This window comes from Carassius carassius, chromosome 4, assembly GCF_963082965.1.
Source record: "Carassius carassius chromosome 4, fCarCar2.1, whole genome shotgun sequence".
Lineage (NCBI taxonomy): Eukaryota > Metazoa > Chordata > Actinopteri > Cypriniformes > Cyprinidae > Carassius > Carassius carassius.
This window is the reverse complement of record NC_081758.1, coordinates 13,530,950-13,558,829: the sequence shown is the minus strand read 5'-3', so window position 1 is coordinate 13,558,829 and position 27,880 is coordinate 13,530,950. Positions and strand designations below refer to the sequence as shown.

General features: G+C 40.9%; 3 protein-coding genes, 1 long non-coding RNA gene and 1 pseudogene across 5 annotated transcripts; 2 read left to right on the top strand and 3 right to left on the bottom strand.

Moving 5' to 3' along the window:
- Nucleotides 1-132: 132 nt before the first annotated feature.
- Nucleotides 133-2,228, bottom strand: LOC132129686 (selenoprotein W-like; annotated as a pseudogene).
- A 5,203-nt stretch (nucleotides 2,229-7,431) lies between these two features.
- LOC132136731 (uncharacterized) lies at nucleotides 7,432-18,794 on the bottom strand. 2 transcript variants are annotated; one of them, XM_059547347.1, is made up of 2 exons: nucleotides 18,515-18,794; nucleotides 7,432-11,486 (listed from the first exon to the last, which is right to left on the bottom strand). In XM_059547347.1, the coding sequence occupies exons 1-2, from the start codon at nucleotides 18,771-18,773 to the stop codon at nucleotides 8,800-8,802; spliced, it is 2,946 nt and encodes a 981-aa protein (XP_059403330.1). In that variant the 5' UTR covers nucleotides 18,774-18,794; the 3' UTR covers nucleotides 7,432-8,799. The 2 variants fall into 2 exon arrangements, with proteins under 2 accessions (XP_059403330.1, XP_059403339.1); XM_059547356.1 differs by lacking the exon at nucleotides 18,515-18,794 and adding an exon at nucleotides 11,894-12,079.
- napaa (N-ethylmaleimide-sensitive factor attachment protein, alpha a) lies at nucleotides 17,846-22,493 on the top strand. The gene is made up of 11 exons (XM_059547394.1): nucleotides 17,846-18,057; nucleotides 18,871-18,950; nucleotides 19,038-19,154; nucleotides 19,271-19,317; nucleotides 19,438-19,515; nucleotides 20,004-20,059; nucleotides 20,188-20,272; nucleotides 20,362-20,466; nucleotides 20,547-20,615; nucleotides 21,714-21,764; nucleotides 21,909-22,493. The coding sequence occupies exons 1-11, from the start codon at nucleotides 17,960-17,962 to the stop codon at nucleotides 22,008-22,010; spliced, it is 888 nt and encodes a 295-aa protein (XP_059403377.1). The 5' UTR covers nucleotides 17,846-17,959; the 3' UTR covers nucleotides 22,011-22,493.
- Nucleotides 21,880-27,695, bottom strand: rsph4a (radial spoke head component 4A). Its single transcript, XM_059547390.1, has 8 exons — nucleotides 27,432-27,695; nucleotides 26,873-27,101; nucleotides 25,988-26,293; nucleotides 25,098-25,541; nucleotides 23,746-23,890; nucleotides 23,543-23,660; nucleotides 23,187-23,444; nucleotides 21,880-22,222 (listed from the first exon to the last, which is right to left on the bottom strand). Exons 1-7 carry the CDS (start codon nucleotides 27,530-27,532, stop codon nucleotides 23,216-23,218), a joined length of 1,572 nt encoding a protein of 523 aa, XP_059403373.1. The 5' UTR covers nucleotides 27,533-27,695; the 3' UTR covers nucleotides 21,880-22,222; nucleotides 23,187-23,215.
- LOC132136858 (uncharacterized) lies at nucleotides 22,657-23,069 on the top strand. The gene is made up of 2 exons (XR_009431585.1): nucleotides 22,657-22,722; nucleotides 22,776-23,069. It is a non-coding gene; the product is annotated as an uncharacterized LOC132136858 (long non-coding RNA).
- Nucleotides 27,696-27,880: the final 185 nt, after the last annotated feature.

The following is a 27,880-nucleotide window of genomic DNA, read 5'->3' as shown; positions in this document are numbered from 1 at the left end:
AGTCATTGTATTAGAACACCTTGTTGCATAGTTTATTGCCATTTTATTTCCTAAATGTTACAGGGAAAAGGTCTGAGCTGCCACCTCTTAGAGCACAAAAACTGAATCACCAATGAATGAAAGACTAAACACTTCACCATGAACATCTTTTAATTGCATGAAAATCTTGGAATAATGCCAAAATAGTTAATTAAATTGTGCGTTGTACAAAGGCAAACAAAGAAAAAGAAAAAAAATAGACATCAAAAGTACCACAACTTGACGTGTTCTGTCCAAATTCTATCTAATTTTATAATTTCCCTTATTATTTTCCATTATTACTTTTAACCGTTAAAGCGTTTATCTGAAGCAGTAGGGAGTTTCCTGCTCCGAGTGTCTTCTCCCAGGAAGAGCGGAGAGCATCAAGCAACATCCATGCTGAAAACACTTTGGACGTCGCCATCATTGTTGCACTGCCCAGGAGTCCAACAAACAGAGAAGAAAAACTGCTGAGAAAATATAAGGCCAATTAGAATTAGAAGAAATACAAGAAGAGGAGGTTTTAAAGGGATAGCCCACCCAAAACGGACAATTCGGTCATCATATACTCACCCTTGTTTTGTTCCAAGCCTGTATGGCTTAATTTCTCCTTTGGGACGGAAAAGAAGGTATTCTGAAGAATGTTGGTAACCAAACAGTTCCCATTGATTTCCACTGTACTTTTGTCCATACATAGAAGTCAATGGGAACTGATTACTGTACATTCTTCAGAATAACTTCTTTAATGTTCCACAGCAGAAAGTAATTCATACGTTTGGAAGGACATGAGAGTTCGTAAATAACAGCAGAATTTCATTTTTAGGTGAACTATCCCTTTAATATGTGTATTTTGCTGGTATTCTCACCTCTATGATCAGTTCATGCTTATTTCCCCATGGCCTGCTCAATGGCAGTCACCACTGCTTTGAATTTTGACTCGGAGTCAACAAATCCATCGCCATTCTGTCAAAGAAAATATTAGCCAGATGTCAAATACTATAGATGTACGTTGCCATATTAGATTTTAGTAGCACACTGGTCAATCAAAAGTACTGTAAAATGGTTTAAAACGTGTAACACTACAATGAACTGCAGATTATGTGAGAAACGGTAAAAAGGCTGCATCTGTGTCACATTATGGTAAATGCAACATATATAACTGTGACCTCTGAGAGTAAAGAAGTAAAAGAAGATCAAATCTCACCTTCTTTGAGTGCACCAACTTGTTGTTTACCTCCACCTCAAACCAGCCTGTGGTTGAGGGTGTGCCCTCACCAGTCTGAGTATGGGAGATGACAGTCAGATTATAAAAGGGGAGTATAAGAAAACCAATTGTTGAGCTTTTTTACATGCACATTTAACAATACATGGTTTATTTTAGAATTTTCAACATAGTAAGCAAAGGACAATCATATGAATCACATACGATCTCAAGTTCGCCTGGGAATTCATCCTCAAGCAACGTCTTGAGTTTGGTGAACTGTTTGCAAAACAGAAGAGACAGACGTCATATAGACGGGAAAGAGTCTTCCACAAGTATTATTGTGTCGAAACTTTAATTAAATAAAACTTACCTTGGGCCTGTACCCTCATCCACCACTAGGAGATGACAAACACACACACACACACACACACACAATCATTTTTAGTGAGTCACCTCATCGGTCAAACGGTAATTTGCATGGTAACTAGGTTTTTTTTTATTGTAGGGTGTTTCGTGAAAACTGAGATGCAGTGTATGAACGAATACATTTATTTACAGTAACGTTAACCTTCCAGAGTCTTGTGAGCTACAAGACATGGCTCACGAACATTTAAAGATAAACGATTTAATCTATGCGGGTATTCAGACGATTCAGCTGCTGAACATAGAGAAACACACGGGTGCCCCTGAGCAAAGCAAAAACTGCAATACTGCCTGAGTATTGCAGTATAAGTTGAATTGAGTACTTTTTTAAGTAAGTAATTTGGATTCTTAAAAAAAAGAAATAAAACAGAAAATCCTCTTCAGGTGTAGTGAAATAAAGAGTAATACCAGTAGATGATGTGAACTTTGACGGTCATCCTGAGGGCTGCTACGGGTCTCGACTGGGTCTCGCGATGCTCGTGCTGCGGACTGAACGAAGTGCTCTTGGTTCTGGTCAATATTTTAATGCTGTTTCCTGGATTGTTATGAAATATCTGAGGTGGAGCAAGTGGCGCATCACCACCAAAACACACCCCTCGCGAGACTTTATCTACTTCCGGTGTACTACCCTTTAGCTAATAGCTAAGGGTGTTTACCAAACAAGGGAATTTTCAGTATAGTTACACAAGAATATCTGCATTTTGTCAAAACAAACAGGCAGTTTAGGACTTGACATTTTATTTTACAGGAAATGGACTTGACTTGAAATGTTGATGTTCACCAGTTTATGGGTTTCCTGAATAGGTCTGTTTTTTATGATAGTGGTCAGTCATTATTACATGTAATAATATACAGCCATTATATGCAGCCTCTAAAAAAATAACATCTCACAATATGCTCAAAATAATTAAGAAAATATTTTTGCTTCAGCTCATGAACACAAAAAGGTCCAGCATTCAAGTACAATTACTTATGGACCAACGGTTTTTAAAGAAACTATTTCCCTTGACAAATAGTATTTGAAATGCAACAGGACACTTTCATATGTTGACATTCGTGTGCCTCATAGCAACAGTCTCGAGGGCGTTTCTGAGGATGAGAGGAACCCTTAGACAATATGAACCATGAAAACAACTTGTCTTTTGAGATTGTTTCTGTCTATGGAGAATTTATACATCCAACCTTTTCAAGCAGTTGGTGATTTTAGGTATATACAAATTAATGCATTAGTTTAATACTATTTACGACTTAAATGTTTATTAATCACTGTCGTCATAAACATATAGACTACAGATTAATCATTGTCTCTCTTCTCTGTGCCAGAGTTCTTGCACCGTTGCAGACGAGTGCTCATCATCCAGCCCTTCACTTTAGTCCCACTCAGCTTTTCTTCATGAGATGAGATGTAAAAGATCTCATCATACTTTAGTTTATCTTTTAATACCACCCATTCTTTATCTGAGACATGATCACTTTCTCCATTGGATCTACGGGCTAAAAGAAGGTCCTCCTTGAACTAAAAGTCACTCAGCTTGATCTTCTTCTTAGCGTACAAGAGGCATCAGCATGGCTCTGTCCGTGTTTAGGAGCTCATCCAACCCAACTGAGACCTTAGGCTTGAGGCCTTTAAGCTTGAAGTCATGACTCATGAGGCACTCCTGTGTGTGATGTTAAAATTAATATGCTTATCAGACAGATATCATATACGATAACTTAATTTTAACTTTTATGCTTATAGTAGTGGCAGAAAATACATTTCATAATGGGCATGCTTGATTCATTGATGCTTGATCTTGGCGCAATCTGGTAAATCTCCAGGTAAAATCCGTTATCTATGCTGGATTCTTGAATAGATGATGAATAGTTTTCTCTGCAGAAAACTAAAGGCATTTCTTTTTTAGAGAGCTAATGATATAAGCATGGTCCTATGGGTGAAAAAAAAAAACGAACAAAAAACAAATAAGAGAAGCCAGATTAATGTAGGACTAAATAAACTTCCCTAAACAGAACAAGTAGGTCAGTTTCAATCATAGCAACTACATTAGTCACAAAGTACCTCACACATTTCATATGTTCTGACCTTCAAAAGAAGTAAAACCATCTGTTTATGTACCATATTGTGTAGTAGGGCTGCGGAATAATAATAAATTATAGAGATGGAGAAGAATTATACAATTCTGTCATTTACTCACCCTCATGTCATTCAAAACACATAAGACTAATTTATCTTCAAAACAACAAATTAAGATATTTAAAGATATGCATGTTATGTAAAGAGATGCATTTTTGCATATATCTCTTTTCACATATAAACATAGATCAGCATTTTTTCCAGTTTTGCTTTATTTCCAAAAGAAACAGGAGGTTGTATTTTTTATTTGAAAAAGCATGATTTGCTACTTTATAGCACTAGTCAAAGTAGGTAGTATGTTGATGTGTGGTAATTATTTGTGATTCTTTTTTTCTAGAAGAGTACGACTGTTGTTGTATGTTGATGTCATAATTATTTTTTATTATTTTTCTAGAGAGAGAGAGCGAGACTGTATACAGAGACAAATTTGTCAACGTTTCTGAACACATTTGCATATCGATGACCTCAAAGCACGCTTAGGAGACCAGAAGGAGCCAATGCAGATCCTCAGAACCTCTGGTGTGCAGAACACCTTCCCGAGTGACTACATGAGGACGCCGTAGACTCGCATCAGCTCCTGGGAGTCCACCATGCCGGCCTTGTTGAACACCACTCTTTGCTTGTGGATATGGATATTTTTCTTACAAAAACACATCAATTTGCTATAGAAGGCCTTTGTTCACCCCCCAGAGCCATGTGAGACACTTTTTTTTAAATGTTTGAGCTTTTTTATTAAACTTATCATGGACCGATGCAGTGCAACACCCGCTGAGTGGCATCAAATGGCTTGAAAGATTAAAGACACTTTTTTAAATAACTCCAACTGAATTAGTCTGAAAGAAGAAAGTCACATACACCTAGGATGATTTCAGGGTGAGTAATTTATGGCTTTTTTATTTAACTAACCCTTTAACCATTGAGAACTTGTGGTCAATCCTCAAGAGGCGGGTGGACAAACAAAAACCCACTAATTCTGACAAACTCCAAGAAGTGATTATGAAAGAATGGGTTGCTATCAGTCAGGATTTGGCCCAGAAGTTGATTGAGAGCATGCCCAGTCGAATTGCAGAGGTCCTGAAAAAGAAGGGCCAACACTGCAAATACTGACTCTTTGCATAAATGTCATGTAATTGTCGATAAAAGCCTTTGAAACGTATGAAGTGCTTGTAATTATATTTCAGTACATCACAGAAACAACTGAAACAAAGATCTAAAAGCAGTTTAGCAGCAAACTTTTTGAAAACTAATATTTATGTAATTCTCAAAACCTTTGGCCACGACTGTAAATTGTGATAATCGTAATTAATAATAGCAAGTATAATTTTTGTCAGTTGTGCAGCCCTAGGTCATGATGTTGTTGTGGGAAATAGGGGCCTGTGGAGTCAAAAAGGTCAAGAACCACTGGTTTAGACCAATGGATTTACTTAGGTTTTGCTAAATTGAAACTCTTATATTGAAATTTATGTTAAGTCAGAAGTTAGTTTTAAGCATGTATAAAAAGGAAAAAGTATTACATTTAGTCCATTTTTGTGCTTCAGTCAAAGAGCTGTTGGACATGTGTTGTTCAAGTGTGCTACCAGGAGGACACACCAACATCGAATTCTCTCTCCACTGCCTTCATGAAGTTCAAGGAAGCATAATGGTGAGCTTATTCATCATACTGAGTGTTATTTATAGATGTTTAATACAGCTCAGTTATTCAACAGTCAGGCAGCACTGGATTTACTTTTAATGACAGGAGATTTTTGGACCTCCTGGCACCCTCTGAATGATTACACGGGTACAAACTCTTCACATCAAATTATATAAAGCATTCATAAGTCCTTCACAAACTTGATATCACTCATTGTATTTGGCAGGGTCAGACCACTGGACAGTGTAAGAGATTGAAGTGTTCAAGAAAGCTCTGGTTGACCACGACAAGGACAGATTTATAATGTAGTAAGAAAGTCAAAAAATATACATTTTATATATATATATTTTTTTTTTATAGTTTTTTTAATACTTGGAAAAAAGGTCTGTGGTTAATACAAGCCAACAATATTGAGTCTCTAAATAGTAGGGCTGTAATGATCCACCACGAACCAGTTGAAAATCTATACAAATATGTGACAATTCAAATCGGTTGAGACATTTATATGAAGAGTTTCTTTTTTTTTTCTCTTTTTTTGTTGTTGAAAAATTTAGATATTTTCTTTTCATCTCATCTCTTTATAATTCATATTAAAGCAGTGTCCCTAATCGCTGCTGCTTCCTTGATGGCGGTAAACAAGGAAGCGCTGTATCTGCGGTTTCATAAGCGCCACCTGCTGTCAGAGAGTGAATCTGCATCTCTCTCAGAGCTTCTGCTGTGTTTTTCGTGATGTTTATGTAGTATACTTTAACAAAACTAAAGTCAAAGCATCCCATTTAAAAATGTCAAATTATGCAATCTAATTTAGATTTAAAAAACAACTCATGCTGCATCTATTAAGCATATTTGTTTGGATTGTGATTCAAATGCAGTGGCTGGCTCTTATTTTGAATGGAAAGGGTACAGGTAACCTGTTTTAATGATGAGATTTTTTTTTAAGGATTGTTTTAAAATTTTAATTTAGTTTTGTTATTTGACATATTTCTGTTTCATAAAGAAATATGCCATGTTATGTCCAAGCTATAATAAAAGGACACCTTTTCATTTATAATTGGTCAAAAATCTTGTTTAGAAAGAATCATGAAATCAGCATCATCAAATCGAATCGTGAGTTGAATGAATCACTACATCCCTACTAAATATACTAAGTTGATGTTTATTTTGTAGTTGCAGACAAAATCAGTAGCCCAGTGTTTGGAGTATTACTATACCATGAAGAAGCTAAAAAAAAAAAAAAGTTCAAGCAATGTGTCCGAGCCACAAATAAAAAGGATGAAGGTGGAGGGAACTCTGTAAGTTTCATTTCAGTAAATTGACACACGTTATTACATCTGTATATACATCATCTAAAAACATTACTGCTATTTTCCTAAGGGCATTCAGATGCTCAAGAGCACCAGCCTGAGCAGATGAACGTGATAAATCATGGTATTGAGGGAGAAAGAGAGCACTGTACATTCACTCCACTGACAATTCCTACCGGACCTGAAACTCAAATCCACAACTTTTGGGTTACAAGTCAGACTCTCTGATCATTAGGCCACGACTGCCCCCAAAGCTCTGAAAGAGCCTCTGTCCCTGGGTGGGCTTAAACCACCAACCTTTCGGTTAACAGCCGAATGTGCTGATTGCGCCAAAATACCTATTGTTATTAGATTTTTTGTTCTAACCAGCTGTGACATGAAACAATCAACAAAAAACTTCTATGAATAAATATTAGCAAAATGACACATTAAAATTATTTTTACCTTTAAACCCAACAGAGATTTGAAGAGCGACAGTTCCCCCTCCGTCAGGACAGAAATGATCTCTAGATGGCAGTGGTCTAAAAGTGACTAAAGTGAACTGAATTCCAATCAGTATTTCATAAAAGATTATTTGTAAAGTGCTGTTTTAGAGTAAACAGTAAATATTAACAGTAAATATTCAAAACATTGTCCAGCGATTAATATGGACCTTGAAATTAGCCTTAATTGTAATCAAAAATAAAGTTTTCAACAAAAGAATAGCCAACTTCGTGGATTTTTCGTGGAACTGTTTATTTCTTGTTCAAATTTTGAGAAGTGCACAAGGCACTGAAGTTAACAGTTTGGAGTTTTTAGAATGTATCAGATTTGTTAATTTAATATGACAGCATTTCATAAAAAAGGTTTCTTGGTTTTTATTTTCGATGTTTGTTCAACTGTTTGACACATTAAGTTTGGGTTAAAAAAATTCTCTCAAGATTTTTCATTACCAATTTGATTGTTTTCTTAACATTCCTTTGCTGTTCTAATAGAACAAATGTTTTACTAGTATTAAACTTATTTAAAATAAATGATAACTGAAAATCACAATCTTCCATTGTTAATTACCAGACTCCAGAGTATTTCATAGAAAATTTTAATCTAAACATGCTACTAATAGAATACATTGTAAATTCTACTGTTGCAACAATAAAAAAAGATAACACTTCATTTGAATCTACATATCCCCTATAAATATAAAGGAGGAAGCGATATAGTTGAAATGCATGGATGAGTTTGACAATGCATTCTATGTAATGCCTACAACACTGTAAAGTGATAATACTATTGTAAGAGTAACAGCATATGCAGATTTAATCAATAATACAACAGTTACTTTATGGCCTGGAATTTGATTGACCAAATTAGATTTTTCAGTATTCCAGAACAGAGTATGCAAACTGTGCAGAGATAAAGTTGGCTTGATGTCTGCACAGCAGTTATTACTTAAGACCAAATCACAGCCGTACTGATATTCAGAAAAGCAGCATGATTGCTCAATGCTCATGTGCTCATATTGCGTAAATATGTAATGGTTCAGAGACGTTAAGAATGTAGTAAAACAAATTTAGGCAAAATTTTGTAAAACAGTATCTACAAGACAAATCCTCAGACCTCTTAGAAACCAAAGTCTATATTAAACAATAGTGTTATAAATTCCTTGTAAAAGGAATGTGTTATTTCAAAACGTATTCACATAGCAGTATAACTGTATTTATCTTTTCTCATAATCCTTGCGTCTAAAACCTGCTGATTATGATGGTAATCAGATACCTAGCTTATAGTGGGATATGACAACTGTTCAAAGGCAACACTTGTATATAGTTTTTAAAAATCTTAAAGGGATAGTCCCCTCAAAAATGAAAATTGTGTTTCCATTTACTCACCCTCAAGTTGTTCCAAACCTGTATGAATTTCTTACTTCTGTTGAAAATAAATGATTTTGAAGAATGTGGTTAACCAAAAAGTTAATGTCTCCATTGACTTCCATAGTATTTTTCCATACGGTGAGTAAATTGAGTGTAAATTATGACAGAATTTACATTTTTGGTTGAACTATCCCTTTAACATGTCTGTATGCATATGTACTGTACATAAACAGTGATCATGACTCTTCTTCGGACACACGAACCTTACTTTCATACGATACTAGAGTCTGGTAAAGACTTTCTCTGCTTTGGTTTCCACTAACACTGTTCCACTGCTCAATTTCACGTGTGGAGGAGTCACCTTTCAGCTGATCCACATAGTCAGTGTTCTGATGGAGAAACAAAATGTGGTCAAGGTGTTTAGACCCCAATGTGGCCCTTCTTTGGGTCACTGGGGACTCCCTAGGGGCAAATGTCCGATCAGCAGAAACAGCAGTTGCAGGTATGGACAGGTATTTTCGAGCCAGTCTGGCCACAGCAGGAAAGCGATGCTCCTTGTTGCGCCACCATTGCAGGGGCGAGAGGCTGCGTCTGCAAAGTGGCTCTGCTATATAATTCTCCAGCTGTTGGTGAATCTCGGGCATTCGTTCAGTAGGATCCTCGCCCAGAAGAATATCATACATGCTCTGCGGGAGAGGACTCATCCGTATACGAGGCGTGATCTGTAAATCTCCTCTCAGCGGTGAGGTCATACTGGTCCCACTAGAATGTCTTTTACGGTCGCTAGCATTCTTGAAAGGCGAACCAAGCGTGTTTTCATTGACTTGTTCTGGAGATGATATGGCAACAGAGGGCTCGCTTGGCTGCAGCTCAATGCTGTCACCTTCCTCCACAGATCCACATGATTCAGGAGAATCCAAAGAAGCCATTGCAGGAATTGGCAAGGAATCATCCAATCCAAAATCTGCAGGTTCTCCACGCTCGTCCACAGTCTCTTCCATTTCCATGCTTTGTCTCCTTTCTGCATTCATTTGTTCATCGCTCATAAAAGCATGAACAGATAGCAACTCTTTCACCTTGTCGTGCAACTTGCTGCGGGCATGTGGGCTAAGAAACCGCAACTCTTTAAAACGCGGGTCCAGAAACGAGGACAATACAGCAGAAGAATCCAGTAGAGCATCTTCATCACTCAAACTCCACTGTTTGTCCATACCAGCACGAATTCTCTGCATAACTTCCTTCACCACTGGACAGGTACACTCTGAAATTTTCTGTCCTAGGAGCCGAGACACTCCTTGTAGGCATGGCATTAATGCTGAAATGGCACTGTTGATGTCCTCACTTAAAAATGATGCTGCAATGCAAACAGTTTTGAGCACAGGAACTAGTTCATGTATAAGACGCCACTGGTGATCGGCCAGATTTGTTGCTACTTTTTGCTCCTCTAGGACAGAACTTATTACCCACTTGAGCTCCAGCAGACGCTCACACATCTCAATGGCAGTGGTCCAGCGCCCTGGGTCATTCAAGACAAGGCATGTGGACTCTTTATTAACAGCCTCGGCTTTCTGGCTCAGTGCCATAGAAGCGTTCACATTGTGCTGGAAATGTAGAACAATGGCACGGGCATCTGCCAGAGCTTGTCTGACAGTCTCCACACAAAGTCCCTCCTGGACACAAAGTTTCAGGGCCTGACCTGCACAAAGCAGAGGTGCCCATCCCTCGGGAAGATTACTGGGAGGAGCATGGCTGGGTCCAGCAATTTCTTGCTGACATCCCGGATTAATGGCCATATTCTCCTGCCCCCTGGGCTCGGATCCAATGGGGGTGTCATGCACGACACAGAAAATGAAGTTCTCTGGGAGCTGGAACTCGGAGAGGACTGCTCTCAAAGTGTCTGCAAAGCTCGCTTGCCCACTCTCAGATGGGCTTCTTTTGAATTCTGCTATTGGACGGGTCTCAAGCACGTAATGTGCCTGGCGCCAATTAGAGTCTACAAAATGCGTGCTGACTGTAAGGTAGTACTGACCATCCCCATCAACCCCACATCCATCTATGGATCGCCAATATTCGGTGCAGAGGGTCAGACAGTGAGAAGTTAGACTTGTCTGTAGATACTGTTGAAGGCATTGCTTGAGGATGTGGTAGCGATGCCAAAGAAGACTGCCAAGTAGAGATGGAGAAGGCACAGGGTAGTTAGGCTCTAGACAATTCAGTAAGAGTTTGAACCCCCTCTCTTCTACCACAGACAACGGCCGAAGGTCTCTGAAGACCATTTCCAAGATAAGATCGGTCAACACCTCTGCTCGCTTGTTGCTGCAGGCTCTTGAGCCGCTGCGGTTGCTGCTGCCTCCAGCAGTGCTGCCTCCAGCAGTGCTGCCTATCTCGCCTGCAGGAAAATTATACATTAGGCAACCTATATCTGTATCTTGGTGCACAATGGCATTTGAACTAGAAGTACCGCTTCCTGCTACACAGTCAGGGGTGTATGTGGTCCGAGCTGGTTTGGTCTCTGCCATCTCAGCTGGCAGTACTTCTTCCTGCTCCTCTTTTACAGTAACTGGCAGTGCTGGTTGAAATGGAGCATTGCCTGTGGTGTGACATCTATTACCACGTAAAGAGGTCTGAATATGAGAATGCAAAGCTGCAGGACTGGGGATGCCTGTTGTGTTGTGAGGGGGTACTGCTCCTTCTCGAATGCTGTGTTTGCGTCCTAAGTGTTCTCTCATGGAAGTAGTGCTGTTGTGAAAGGAAAGCTGTCTCTTACAATGGTTACACTCGACACGATGCAGACTTAACTGAGTGTAGTGGTTCCACACTTTCGATGTGCGGCGAACAGAAAATGGCAAAAAACGCTGCATTCTCCGACGAAGAGTTGGATTGCTGTGACTTCCAGGATGCCTTTGAGGTGGGAGATCCATGTCTGTGGTGAAATAAAAAACAAAACAAAAATCAGGGCATACATTTTTAATGCATGTCATTTAAGAACAAGAGAATTGAACAGGAACTTATGTAATTATGCAACTAGCATAACTAAAGTTACATTTATTTTGTACTGAAAATGCTATGAAAAAATATTTCATCCTAATCCTTTATGTAATGTCAAGACTTTATATTTTTTGTAACAAACATTTTCATAGAAATGGTATGTCATTGTTAGAATGTGGTCCTTGCAACCAATGTTTCCTGGGGGTCAAGAAAATGTCATAAATGTACAGAAACCCCAGTGCTGTATGCAATGTGTAAATCTAGAGAAATAAGATAGCTAAAACATAGCTTTCAAGTTTGTCCTTTTGTTTTCAATCTAAATAGTTAAACTTCTAGTCATACCTTGGTTCCATTAACGGTTTTATCTCAGATGTGGTTGGTTGCAGAACATTGTCACATAATCTAAAGACAGCCAAAATGCAATAATCTGCAATGCTATAAAAGCGTAGTTGTAAGATAAGGAAGAGGTTAATTTATTTTTTCAATTTATTCCGTGACTGGACACTATTTCACAAGTTCATCACACTTTGGATCGCTTGCCATTTATATTAAAAGGTCTTGCAGCATGTGAAATAAATTTTAAAACTACATATATGGTATATGTAGTAGTATCTTATGCTGTTGTTAATATATTCTTATGCTAATAAAACGTCTCCGTTACTATCGTAACCTCGGTTCCCTGAGAGGCGGGAACGAGACATTACGTCAGCTAAAGACGTATATGGGAACTCCTCCCTTCTCCACTTTTGCTGAAATCTTATTGGCTAACGCCAGCTGGGGGCAGCTGGCCAATTGACGCGAAGCATGCAAATACTGACAGGTCAGCGGGCAGTATAAATTGCATGGGCACGAAAATGACATCAGAATCACGACTGAACGCTAGCACAGCTGATCAAACAGCGACCACGGCGGCTAACGTAATGTCTCGTTCCCGCCTCTCAGGGAACCGAGGTTACGATAGTAACCGGAGACGTTCCCTCTCGAGGCGGGAACTCAACATTACGTCAGCTAAAGACGTATATGGGAACTGTATAAAATCCCACCGTGAGAGCAGTGAAGATAAGCCCTGAACGGAGTCAATCACCCCCACACATAAGCAGGACAGTTCTAGCCAATGGCCGTGTCGTTAAGAGTGCTTGCATCTGATAGGCGGAACTAGACCAATGAGACATCAGCTCCGACCCTAATGAAATTAGCATATCTTCATGCAATAAATGTGAAGCCCGCACTAAACAGGGCAGACACAACACAAAAGCACTCAAGCTTGAGAGTAAACACAGAGTCGACAGCTTAGCGGTGACAACTGCATAAACCATTTAAACCATAACACAGAGTTAGCAGCCATGGTAACTACTGTATAGCTGGTTATAACAGAATGAATAAAACTTAACTCACCGAAAGTACATGTGACGCTACAGAGGGTACATCCAGCTTGTAAAACCTGGCATTTGTCTTCTGGGAAGACCAGCCAGCAGCAAAACATAAATACTGGACCGACATACCTCTAGACCAGGCCCATCAGGAAGCATTTATATTGTCCTCGCAGAATGAGCTCTGATGTTGAGGGGATAACCCTTCCCCTGGCATTCGATAGCGTCCACGATCCAGTGAGAAAGTCTCTGTTTAGAAACAGCACGTCCCGTATTTCATCCACCAAGCACACGAACAGCTGGTCCGACTGACGAAAGGCGGCCGAGCGATTCATATACATCCGTAAAACCCTAACAGGGTCTCGGCGCTCTGAGTATCAGCGTCACGCGAGGCTGATGGCTCAACAGATAAGGCGGGCAGGGAAACAAAACGGTGTATTGAGTGACTTCGGAACGAAACCCGGTCTCGGCCGGAGAGTGACGTTACAGTCACCAGGTCCGAAACCGATGCAATATCGTTCACCAAACACAAAGCAGACTTCAGGGAAGCTCCTTAACCGCAATCGAAGTTAAGGGCTCGAACGGTAGTAAGAGATAGAGCCCTCAAAACTAGAGCTAAATCCCACGGCGGCACGGAGGGCAGCCATGAAGTACACAATCTCCTTGCTCCCCTGAGAAAACTGATTACCAGAGCGTGCTTACCGATCGCTTGCCCGTCAACCGGGGAACGAAAAGCGGCACTAGCGGTCACATACACCTTCAGCGTGGATGGTTTCAACTCCCGCTATCCATACTGTGCTGTAGAAAGCACAAAACATCCGACACGGAACAGGTCCCCGGGTCAACATAAATGTCCTTGCACCATTTTGTGAAAACTCCCCACTTCTGCGCGTAGCAGCGAATGTTTGATGGTGCTCGCGTCTCCGTAAGTGTGTTTAGCACTCGTGAGTGCAGAGCGTCCCGCTTATTATGGTCCACGCAGCAGCCACACATGAAGGTTCCACAGCTCGGGGCGCCATATTGTGCCGTTTGCCTGAGACGGCAGGTCCTGCCTGAGGGGGATTCGCCATGGGGGAGCCATCACTTACTCTCTCAGGTCCGCGAACTAGGGCTGATTCGGCCAGTTCGGGGCCACGAGTATAACTGACGCTCTCTCCTCCCTGATTTTGCACAACACAGGCAGATTCTTCACCGGAGGGAACGTGGAGGCCTGGCTTCCGGCCAACGCGATGTCAGAGCATCTCCCGGCAGGGGGGAGTGAGATGGCGAGAAAAACGTCTTACAGTGTGTGTTCTCGCTCGTGGCAAACAAATCCACTTCCTCCCTCCCAAATCATTAGATCTGATCCTGGGTGAAGCCTCCATCTCCTTGAGGAATCCCGTTCCTTGAAAGCATGCTCACTCCACGGTTCAAAGTACTGGGGATGTGCGACGCCCTTATGGAGATTAAGTGTCGGTCCGCCCACAACAGGAGCCTCGCTGCCTGTTTGAATAGAGCTCTGAAGCGCACGGCGCCCTGGCGATTTATGTACGAGACCACAGACGTGTTGTCGGTTTGTATCAGTACAAGTTGCCACTCCAATTTCGACCGAACGGATTGCAGGGCTAAGGACACCGCTTCCAATTCCAAACGGTGTATGTGCCACCTTCTCTGTGACTCCGACCACAGGCCTGAGGCAGGTACGCCCAGACGCACTGCTCCCCAGCCTGAAGTAGACGCGTTCGTAGGGAAAAGAGCTCCTGGGCTGAACATATCCGGGCTGTTCCACGGTCTCAGAGTGCTGACGCAACTGTGAATGACCGTATGTGTTTGTGGACCGAAGACCACGCCCTCGGCGAAACTCGAGTTAGAGCCAAAACAGTAGCGGCCGCAAAGTAGCAGACCCAGATGGCGCACTGAAGAAGCCGCCGCCATTTAGTCCCAGAAGCCTCTGAAATTCCCTCAGTGTAAACGACCTGCCCGGTCTGAAACAGCGCAGAGTCGATGAAATGCTCTAGAGAGAGATGGGCTCGCATCGCCATTGAGTCCAAACATATTCCCAGATATGTTACAGTCTGACTCGTAAAAGCACGCTGGTGTGACACTCTTGCGCCATCGAGAGGCCATTATAATCATGGGTTTGTGGCTCTGCGCTGTTAGAGACAGGGCGAGTGACACAATTTTTACTCACACAAACATCATGGGGGACACGATGCATGTGTTTTTGTGGTGTTAGCACTCTCGCTCCCTCGCGAGGCCATTATAATCATAGGTTGTGGCTCAGCGCTGCTATGAGACAGGGCGAGTGACACAGTGATGAGTGTAAGAGGAAGTAAAGCTCTTTTGTTGATTGTATACATGCTTTATTGTGGAACTCACAAACAGCATTTAAACAGACATAGCAATCGTCGCCCGAAAGAACATGGGGGACATAATGCATCTGAACATGGAGGGTGACACCGTGTTTTTGTGATGTTGGCACTCTCGCTCCCTCGCGAGGCCATTATAATCATGGGTTGTAGCTCAGCGCTGCTATGAGACAGGGCGAGTGACACAGTGATGAGTGTAAGAGGAAGTAAAGCTCTTTTGTTGATTGTATACATGCTTTTATTGTGGAACTCACACAAACAGCATTTAAACACACATAGCAATCGTCGCCCGAAGGAAATGGGGGACATGATGCATTTGAACATGACACTTGGGGGCGGGGCCTCCCGCGCACTCACTCTTTCACTATCGTGAAAGATGGCTCTCTCGCGGCGCGGGGTCCTCAACCGACCCTGACGTTTCCTCCCAGGTTCTTACCACTGCTGGTTTCGGCCGAAACGAGCGTCCGGTTCAGAGCGGGGTGTCACGGAGGGCTATTTTATCTGGTCTTAGAGCCTGACGAGGTGCATAAGAGCGGAACCTCGCAGATGAAGACTGGAGTGAGCGACAGGGTATAACATGGCTCATCGCCTTGGCGCGCTTTCTGCGTCTCTGAGAAAAGCGCCATGACGTCACAAAAGAAGCCGGAGGGAGCAACTAGAACGTTTAGGAGCGTCCTACGGTCCGCGTCTTCCAGGACAGTTAGGGTAAGCGATAGGTGCCTGTAAGGACGACCATGAGCCCCATGAAACGGCTGAGCAGAGCGCTTAGTAACCATCAGCGCGAGATCAGTTGCCGCGCGCAGATCCTTGATGACGTCAGCGCTACTGTGCCGCCATCTGCCTGAAACACCTTGAGTATTGCCCTGGCATGAAGAGCAGAAGCTGCCTTCCCTCGGAAGTATAGGCATTTTCCATCTAAGGGCCGTTAACTGCACGGCTTGGAAGGCAGGCTGTGGTCCGAACCAAATGCAGAGGGAGACGGACACAGGTGCACAGTCTCCTCGACGGGGGGAGGGTTTCCGCCCCGTCCACGTGCGTGAACATGGCCTGCGTAGCCGAGTGGGTGCGCGCCGATTGGGGTGCAGCCCACGACTTCACCACGAGCTCTTGCATGCCTCAATGCCGTCTGGTAGCAGCTCGACTGGAGGAGCCACGAGTCCAGTTACCTTTCACAGGCTCGTCAGGTGCGTTGCAAGCGAGACCCAGCTCCGTGACGGCCTTTCCGAAGACCCTGACGAGCTCCCCCTGGAGGTCTGCAGGGCCCTCTTGGTCGGGGCGATCCCTCTTTACTGAGAGGTCCAAACCTTTTCCCGACGTCGAAAGCGACATGGAGTCGTTTTCCTCGCCAGCTCCGAAGAGGACAAAGTTCGCGGGGCGGAAGCTATCGCCCACCACGCCGACGTCAAACTCAATGGCTCGCTGGCGGCGGTGGGCCTCATTCCTGCTGTTTTCCGAGCCACTCTGGCTCTGAGGGCGCGCACTGGCAGCTCGGCACAGTGGGCGCATGTGTGGTCCGTGTGAGAAACCCAGGCAGGTCACACAGAACTGGTGAAGGTCCGAATCTAGCATTAGCAGCCATCGGATGCGGAGAGGAAAAACAGGGTGAGTAGTCCTCTATTGCAACTTCCACGATGACTTAGATAAGACTTCTAGCGTGAAGAAAGAGATTCTGACGTAATTTTTGCGCCCATGCAATTTATACTGCCCGCTGACCTGTCAGTATTTGCATGCTTCGCGTCAATTGGCCAGCTGCCCCCAGCTGGCGTTAGCCAATAAGATTTCAGCAAAAGTGGAGAAGGGAGGAGTTCCCATATACGTCTTTAGCTGACGTAATGTTTAGTTCCCCCCTGGAGAGGGAACTCATTATATAATAAGTATACCAGAACACTGTTGAAAATATTGAACAAAAACTATAGCAGCAGGTACATTACATTTACATTACAAAGATACATTTTTTGTTTTTCGCGGGAACATTAGAACAAATTATAAGATTTGTATTAAGAGACTGACTCCACGTCAGGTATAACTGTCTCTTGCTCATTACAAGACCGTTTAGCCAGAGAAAAATAACCACGCAAAATGATTATAATGAAACTAAATTAGTCCATTATTTACATTAAACGTCACTGGATGTTCTTCCGGGCGAGCATAAAGGCCATTAAGATTAAAAAAGTCACACCTCCAGCTCGTGTGTTATCACCACTAAATTATACACAGTGCTGACTTGTATAACTTCGCGTCGGAAAATAAATAATAGTTTACTAATAACAAAAAGCGTCTCAGAATGCCTGCACATCCTCCTCGACCAACACACTGATGTGCTCTGCGCGTTGGCCTCCAGGGTACGAGGGTAAGTTGTACACATTCAAGAGAAGCGAATAATGTACATCAGGGGCGTTTATATACATTATAACTGCTTGACTCTGCTCGTGTAGATAAGATATATGAATTGTTACATAATTGTAAATATGTTATTATTAATGGACAGCAACTTATAAGTAATAATGTAAACAACGCATTTCGGTTCACTGTCATTTTGAAAAACTATTTTGCGACATTCCCCTAAAGCGAATTTACTTCCGATGTCCGCATGATGTCAATAAAACAAACAACTTCATTTCAGGCGAAGTGAATGAGATATTGCTTGGATATCGTTCACTGCAGTCTGGCTCACATTTTAATCTGCCAAAATGGATTATTCTGGAAAAGAAAAGGAAGCTTTGGCCATCATGGCCGAGGCAGACAAGAAAATGAAAACGTCGCATTCGTTATTCGGGTCGTTTTTGGGGTAAATCCAATAATCATGTTTATTTTTTTATTTTATTTTTTGCACCTCTGCAATATTGAATGTGTAAATCGTGCGCATTAAAATCTAACTAAAATAAAAGGTGAAAAATCCAATCCGTGCGCAAAAAGCAATGTTGATATAATTAGAATGATCAAATATAATCGATGGGCAATATTTTGAAACGGTATTATTTGTAATACAACGTTGTTCGCATTTGGCTGTCGTAAACCTAACAGAGCTTATTTTTCCAGTGCGCAGTTTTTGCACACAAATGAAATCAGCCATTAGGCAAGTAGAATCGCAGTGCAGTATAAAGCGTCATTATAATAAAAGAGTTGCGCGCGCTGAATGTATCATTCGCGCGCCCTCTCGCTTTTTATTCACGCGCAACTCAAAGCCAGTGCACACGGAGTCGTTTAGCTCTTTTTGCTTTAATTGTAACACTTTTGATACTCACCCACGCTGCCTTCGTTGGGCTCTTCAGTGCATTGTCTTTCGCCGCCGTTGGCTACACTGGAGATGTTGAGTCGATGTTTCACTCTGAGGTGTTTTACCATGTTTGCTGTATTTGAAGAGAACTTAAAGTTCGTCTTACACAACCTGCAGTAAACAGTGGCATTGCTCTCATTTTTGATGTAGTACTTCCAGGCTATAGAGCAATGTCGGGCCTGTGTTTTCACGTTGATTTCTGGCTCCTCTTGCTTCATGTTGGCCATATCAGGTCTGAAAACACGTTGTAAGCGCAGGCGAGCGCTGCTAATAGCGCCCCCTATCGGTTTGAATGAACCTCCCCTTCCCTTTTGTTCATTGCAGGAGTTCCTCCAAAGTCGAGGAGGGCTGTGACTTGTACGTGAGAGCTGCCAACATGTTCAAGATGGCCAAGAACTGGAATGGTACGACACCTAGCAACTTTTGCGCCACAGTATGAGGGTGTTCAATAAGCATGTGTCATTTGGAATAATGATTTGTTCCCCTTTAAGCTGCAGGAGATGCCTTCTGCAAAGCTGCACAACTGTATTTACAGGTGCAAAGCAAGCACAATGCAGCCATAAACCTTCTTGATGCTGGCAATGCGTTCAAAAAAGCTGATCCTCAAGGTATAGCTCTTATTGTTACTTTTACATTATGAGCAATAAAAACCTCTCAGTATGTAGTGTCTGTAATTCAAAAGAAGAAATTCTATTATGGCTCTTTCTGCAACTTTTCTATACAGAGGCTATAAGCTGTTTCTGTCAGGCCATTGACATCTACACAGACATGGTGAGAAAAATTATAGCAAAGTCTTTATTAAGCATTCAAATACAATTCAACATAAAAATGCAACTAAGTTTTTTTTCTGTTTTATGGTAATACACTTTTCTGATTTGGGATTTTCCACAGGGACGTTTCAACATTGCAGCGAAACAACACATATCTGTTGCTGAAATCTACGAATCTGAGTTACTGGACATAGATAAAGTAAGTGGGAAGTGATCTATTTCTGTAAAGGTGCACATTTATCACTAAGTGGCTCAGATGAATTTTGACAGTAGGTGTATAAAAATACACTACCGTTCAAATGTTTGGGGTCCGTAAGATATTAAATGAATATTTTTATTCAGAAAAGATGCATTAAATTGATAAAGTAGAACCTTGTGAGAAATAAGAAGAAATGTTTCTTGAGCAGCAGCTCTGAATATTAGATTGATTTCCAAAGGATGCTAAAGACTGGTGCAATGACTGCTCAAAAATTCAGCTTTGCAATTTACATTTTAAAATGCATTAAAATAAAAAACTGTTTTAATATTACAGTCCCCAATCTTTTGAAATGTAGTGAATTTTTTAATGCATCCATTCGATACTATAATGACTGAAATAAGAACCCCTTCTGAAAGCAATGTGAAAGAAAAATAATTGTTCATTTGCTATTATTTGTGCCCATAATACTTATGTTTATTTGTTTACAGGCCATTGCTCATTATGAACATGCTGCAGATTATTACAAAGGAGAGGAGTCCACCAGGTACTCTACAGTGGTCTTTATATTAGAAGTGTTGTAGAACAGTCTAGGTATGAGAACAGAAGTGGTGTTGTAATTAAAGGATTTCATTTAGTATTATAAAAATATATTAAATCTCTCTCTGTCTTTAGTGCAGCCAACAAGTGTCTTCTCAAAGTGGCAACATATGCGGCTCAGATGGAGCAGTACCAGAAAGCCACTGAAATATTTGAGCAGGTCTGTTTGGCTTGTTCTTCTTTTGAAAAGCTGTGTGCGTTATTGTCTTATTAATGCTTCATGTTGACTGGCATGTTGTCTCTACTCAGATTGGGACTTACTCCATGGACACTACCTTGTTGAAGTATGGTGCTAAGGACCATTTCTTCAAAGCAGCACTGTGTCACTTCTGTGTGGATATGCTCAACTGCAAGGTGACTGATTTACACTCTTCACGGTGATTGAAATGCAACTTCCTGCTTTCTCATTATTTAAGCCTTGTTCTCTTCAAAAGCTGGCTGTACAAAAGTATGAAGAAATGTATCCAGCCTTCTCAGATGCTAGAGAGTGCAAGCTTCTTAAGGTTGGAGGCTTTCTTTCCAATACATTTAGTTACTTAAAGTTTTTTCTATGGAATAGCATTGTGATCTTAGATTCTGTGTCAACATCCATTAAGATTGAAGGTAGATGTGTTGCCCCAATCCTTATCCATTAGGTTTTCATTGTCTCTATTTATTGTCCTATTGTTTTTGTATTTTATACACAATCATTCAAAAGTTTGGAGTTGGTAATATTTTTAATCAGAAATGCAGTTAAAGCTGCAGTCGGTAACTTTTGACACTCTAGCGGTTAATAAACAGAATTGCTTGCGTCTTGCGGAAGAACATTGTAGCCGGAGCTACTTCTCTCTGTTTATGTCTATGAAGAATCACAAAGGTACCGGGTTACTCCGCCGCGGTACCCCCGAAGCAATGTAAAATAGTCCGAATATAAACACTTATTACAGATGTACCTAGTGATTCAGGACAGGCTAAAAACACGGTTTGGAAAATGGATTCATGGTGTACTCGCTTATTATATACATTTTGTATATACATCTTGAACACAAAAAAAGTTACGGACCGCAGCTCTGATTGGTTGTTTCTTACCAGGAGTGGTGAATTTCTGCAAATGGCAATAGGACCACTGGGAGGAACCAGAGCAGCTTGATTTTTTCACAGATTATCTGTCTCATATTCTACTGTCAGGACATAATGACAGGTTTCACAAATACATTTTTACAAAAGTTACCTACTTCCGCTTTAAAAACAGTAAAATTATTCTAATGTAAAATAACTGTTTTCTATTTTAATATATATTAAACTAAATTTTCAGCATAAGATATTATAATGCTGATCTGCTGCTCCAAAACATTTCTTATTATTATCGATATTGAATGAATAAAATGTGGGAAAGAACAATTAAGTTGGAATAGATTTTTTTTTGTCACAATGTTAGTCTTTACTGTTCCTTTTAATCAGTTTAATTGTTCCTCTCTGAATAGAGTTATTAATAATTTTACATAAAAATCTTACCAACTCCACATTTTTGAACAGTAGTGAACAGTGTCCTTGAATGTTTTGAGAGGCTTTATATAAAGTGATCAAACTCAATTTAAATTTCTGCATTTCACACTAAACAGAAACTTCTTAATGCACATGAAGAGCAGAATATTGATGCGTATGCTGATGCAGTAAGTGTCTGCTTATATCTCTTATAAGTTCTCTCATAAGTATATTGTTTCAGGTTTTAGATAATTCATTGCACACATTTTAACTGTGGTAGTTCCTTCATGAATTACTCCATGCAAAGTTCTGGATTTATTTTATTTCATTAGGTCAGGGAATTTGAATCCATCACCAGGCTTGATCAGTGGCAGACCACCATGTTACTAAGAATCAAGAAGACCATTCAGGACGAGGAGAATGACCTTCGCTAAAGTGAAGACATGATTCCAAGCTCATTCACCATTCTCATGCTCTTCCTCTCACTTCACAGTGATTCCTTTCCTACCGTGTTTATTATTTATTCATATGTGAAAATGAATGTCACATGCACATTATACACATTATTGTCTTACGACGTTTTCTCCCAAGTCCTATGGTATTCAAAGAGATTGAACCTTTATCCCAAAGAACACTGTGAAGTCTTCTAGAATGAAGAGAGAAAATTTATTTTACAAGCTTTGACCACAACATTCCTTTGTTGTAAATGTAACTCCTCATAAATCAGATTATTTTATATGTCACCATTTGCGTTCGTGCTTGTGTAGCTTCAGTAGTTTTATTTATTATTCTTTTATTAATGGTTGTAGATGATCTTTTGATTTTCATTTGTTACTGAGCAAGTCGCAAGGCCCGTATGTGTCAATATCTATTAGTAGTATTTATTAAAATTCTATAACTGTGATGATCAGCTAGAATCAGCTGTTAGAGTACTAACTGTCATCTTGTTTTCCTTAATGGAGGAAAAAATCAAGAACTACATTTCTTCTTATATGATATAAGCCTATTTAAAAATGTATAATAAATTTAGCATAAATTATTTTGATTTTTGTACCAAAACATAAGAGTGAATCTGCATGATAATGAAACTGTTTTAGTTTTTCTTAAGCTCATATCAAGCCGAGTTCAATTTACTGATATATTCCAGTACTCAGAAAACAGGCTCATAATTAAAAGTCCAACGGTTTGTTATCTAAAAGAAAGAAATAAATAGGTTTCCTAATATTTAAGTAAATAATTTTTGCAATTAAGTGCTTTACTTGTTGACAATTTTATCTACATACATATGTTCAGATGATTCAGATAACTAGTCATGAACTAATACAGGAACTTCAGCATAGAAGAAAGCATGGCAGAATAAGAATAATGTAACAACAAAAAAGTGTAACACATGGTATAATGTTTGGAGACAAGCAGTGGAAGCATGCATTAATTTATCAAAAATGTTATGTTAAAATGATTTAAAACGCTAATAAATGATTTGATTCCCTCAATTTTTGTTATTAATATTTAATCGATGTAGACATACATACAAAGACAGTCTTTAGACCGTTATGGTTTCTTTAAGGAACTGCACTCATAAAAATGTAAGCATCTGACCATCAACACACCTTCTGAAGCAGGTTTATTTTGGTTCATTTTAATCATCCTCCTCCTCATCTTCTTCCAGATCCTCAGTCTCTTCCAGGGCTGCTGTCTGCTCCTCCAGAGCAGCTTTCAAAGCCTGCTCTTCTTCCACACTGGGGTCCAGGGCCTCTGTAATTTCAGGCCCGCTGGGGTACTCATTTTGGGGTGGTGGAAAAGTGGTTGGGGTGTAGGCCTCCCCGATATATTTCATCCCCCAACCAATGTATATGTTTCCAAACTTCCTGAGAAGGAGCAGAGGAATGGTTTTACTCAGCCGAAGAAGTATCAGTTTGTAGAGATGGTTGGATGGAGTGTACATTTTGAAAAGCAAGGTTCTTACCTGACACTAGCGTAAGCATAAGATCCAGGCCAGAGGTTGGAGCGCAGCACAGCGATGGAAAACTGAGGAATGAGGTTAGAGGAGACCATGGTGCTCCAAGGTGGGGTGTCATTAATCTCTGTGGTCAGAACATATTCTGCATTACAGCTCAACATTTAAACTACTGGAGGTATTTCATGTAAATGTTATGCAGTGTGACTGACTTGAGTCCTCAGACAGAGGCGTCAGAAGAGGAGGCCCGACTTCAGGCTCCGGCTCATCAGATTCCTCCTCCCTCTCTTCATCCTCAGCATCTTCATCCACGTCATCAGCAGACTTCTTAGTTACATTTACCCACACACAGCGGCCCTAACATTCATGTATAGTGCTGTGTAAATGTCTAAAGCATGTTACATTTTTTTTGCCTTTATTATGATAGGACAGAGTAGATCTGGCAGGAAGCAAAGTAGGAGAGTGGGGGGGGGGGGGGTCCTTGACAGGAATCGAACTCGGGACAGCTGTAGTTCAGTGGCACTGCATGTTGGTACACTGTCCACAAGGCTGAGCATGTTAAATTTTTCACCCCAAAAAATTTAGTTATTCATACTTTTTGCTTTAGTGTGCCAGTAGGAAATCAGTTTTCATTTCCAAAGATTCCTTTTGAAAATGAATTGAAAGTCCACTCAATTGACCTATCGATAAGCCCATCCCCTCGAATGCAGTTGATCCAACGGCAGTCGAGTATTAGTTGCATGGGGAGCAGAACTCGAACATCTTTAGGTTTCAGAGCCATAGAGAAACATTGGAAGATCCGAAGCTTGCACCGGTTTAATTGTGTTTATGCTAGAAAAATGGAAAACCGATGTGCCTAGGGTACTTGTAACACTGATTCCAGTCATCCTGAGAGGATGGGCAATGTAATTTATTTTATTACATTTCCTAAATCCAACTAAAACAGAGCTCCCTAAGCAAGAAGACGAAAACGTTAACTGGTTGTCATACTCTCATTAAGTTACACTTTTCATCAGCTCAAGCAAAATGTTAATGTCATCTTGTGCTTCAGCAAGGTATCTCTGGCTAAAACTAGCTAACGTTAGCGTTAAAGTTAGTGAGTCCATGCTAACATACAAACTTAAATAGCAATCTGTTCTCACATCATGTATCGTGCATTTAATTTTACTCATCAGTATATGAAAGGTGCTGATCCGGGATGTTGTCATGACAACCGTTTGCTTTGTGATCTGTATTTTTACACATATTTTATATATCCCTCCATTGCATATTTAAGTCCCACTTGAAGGTCCATCTTTGTCCCAAATTCTCCCAATACACTGACAGCTGTCATTGTAAGACTGAGCAACTCCATTTGTTTGTCCGAGTGAGCAACAGCAACTTAGGGGGTCAGACAGACAGTATGATCCCGATTACATGATTCTGATTTCCTACTGGCATGTAGTATCAAAAGACATAAATAACCAATGACAATGGCATACGCAGCCTTCAAAATGAGACACTGTTACCAAAACTTACTCTAGATCCACTTCAATGGAAGTTTTAGGGCAGATGAATTTCTTACCTGTGTAAGTATATGCTGTACATGATGGACCCATAGATTCAGAGACTCAGCCATCTCATTTACATTGATGCCCTCAAAGTTAGGATTCTCCTCATAACTGTCTCGCAGGCCATCATCCTCCCCTTCATCCTCTCCAAACTGGTAGAATCCCAGAGGACTGACATGCGTGCCCGCTGAGATCCGTGCGATCTGGGCACGCAGGAAGTTGGCCTCATTGCCAGGAAAGGCAGGATAACTTACAACAGGAGCATCAAGCCTGCCTGTGAAGAACCTACGGATCTGCCGCGCTACTGTGATCTGAGCGGGGGTGACCATCGGCAGTCTGACCCACGGCATCCCGGGCTCTTGACACACAAAATAAGTGTATTTGTTCACACCAGTGTGATTTTCTTCCTTTGGCACTGGTGGAGGTGGCTTGTATGTTGATTTGGGGGGAGGATCAGCCTGCAATTGAAGTTCAAAAATGTTTTTGTCAAGTTTAAATGCACATTTGTATTCATATTTTTTCCCTTTACTGTTGATCAGCTAAATTTTTGTGGGCAAATTACAGTCATTTCAATTGAAATCCGTGGATTCAGATTTCGCTCATGTTCAAATTTGTTGTGTGAATTCAATGCAAAATTTTGCAGGCAAAAAGACTTCACTTTCAAACCAAGCATCATTCTGTTGCTCAACTCTGCAAACTCCTGTGAACTTGAAAATTAGAGAAATCTGCGTAAGGCAATCTTTCACCCTAATGTAAAACTCCAGATTGCACAGATTGTTACTGAAATTAAAACAAACAGCAGCAGAATATAATCGAGCAACAGTTAATGTGACTGCATCTTTACTCCAAAAAGTATGATATTTAATGCAGATTTATATACTTCAGTTGCCATTTAGTGACTTACAGCTTCCACAAGTTCTGTCTCGTCCTTGTCCTCCCATGGCTCTTCCTCCCTCTCCTCATCCTCATGTGTTTGTTCTGTCCCCTCCTCCTCCTCTCCTTCACCCTCTCTGAATTCCCCCTCAGCCACCAGATAGTTGCTGTGCGTGCCGAAGATCTTGCCCCAGAATCGACAGCGCAGGAGACACTGTGAGTCCACCAGCTGTTTCAAAGCCAGAAAGACTCTATGCATCTCCTCTCGGCCCAGACCTACACCAGCTTGCTCAAAGAAGAATGCGAGTTCTGCAACATTCGGCAGAGGAGACTCAACCTGGAAATGATACATGATGCATTACAGAAATTGTTGTATTGTACTGAACTACCAATAGGACTTCTACAGTGGTCCTAAAGTACAATTATTTGAACCTTTTAAGGTTTTAAGACTTTTATCAATCTTTGAAACATTAATATATTTTTAATGAAACTTGAGTGGTCTCTGTCCCTCCATTGAAAGTCCAGTACTTATTAGATCCAACGTATGGTGTCATAAATTGAATCTATATGAAGTCAGCGCTTTAATTCAAGTATTGTGTAGAGATATGATTATATGATTAACATTTCATTTAATCTTTTATTAATATCAAAAACAATGACTGACACATACATGGAGCACATATCGTAAAAGCTCAAGGTTTCCATGTTTACCATATGATGCACTCTATGCACATCATGTGTTTATAAGTGTGAAAAACCTGAATGAAATATGTTCACCATGTAAAGAAATGGTGTCTCGTCACAAAACTTGAAGTTAACCACTCGGTTCATATGGATTAACCTTTTTGGACTTTCTAAACCACTCTGGTTAAATTAAACATCTTAATTTCAGGAGCAAGCCAACATGATCTCTTACCAGATCTTCCTCACGATCCCCTTCATCGCCGGCCGCGCGCGTGAAGAGCGCCTTCTGTTGCTCGGCCAATAACAAAGCCGCGGACGAGCACGCACTGTCACGCAGGGTGTCCTGCTTCTCCTGAAGGATGCTTGCTTTCAGCTCGCGACTCATGTCTTCGATCACATCCACTGCGTTCTCCGGACGCTCGTCCATAACTTTAGTTAACAGTCGCACGAGGTGCTCATAGCTGGACGAAGAGGTTCAAGAGCATCAGCAATCAACAATGTGTTTACTAAACATTACCGCTATTGGATGCTGATTTGATTCCTTGAAGGTAGGTAAGCTAGCTAGATTTAATACATTAACCGCAAAGGTAAATGCAAGTTCGGGGCATGTTGCCACAAGGTGTCTCAACATACCTCTATCAAAACTTCTTATATTGGCAATAATGGTGGAAATGTGTTTCAATAAATGTCCTCTCTAAAGGTATATAACGGTGCTAAAATAATTATTAAGAATACCTTAAAAAAAGCTGTAATACTGTATGAAGCGAATGCGATGATGTAACGTTACTTACAGATTGAGGTTTGTTTTAGTGCTGTTCTTCATCATGAAAGCTTTAAAACGCGCCGCGGCCAGCAGTCTCTCATTGTTCAACGCTTCCTCGGTGACCTCCATTTCGGTAAAACGTACAAACTGTCGGCGACTAATTAAAACTATATATTTTTTCAGCTTTTCTTAAGGCAAATATCGATTAACATCAAACCGGCTTCGCAAAGACATCAGCGCATTTCCCGTAGCTCACTTCCGTTGCTATGGACTCTGCAGTGTATCTACAACACACTTGTTGCCTGGCAGCGTCATTATTCTGATTGGTCAAATGCTGTCAGAATTAACATATTCATAAGAGGCCCGTTCACACCAAGAACGATAACTATAAAGATAACTATAATTGGTTGGCAATGTTTTTATCGTTCATCAGAACAAAAAAAATCGTTCTGAAAGTGATTCCAACGATATCGTTTC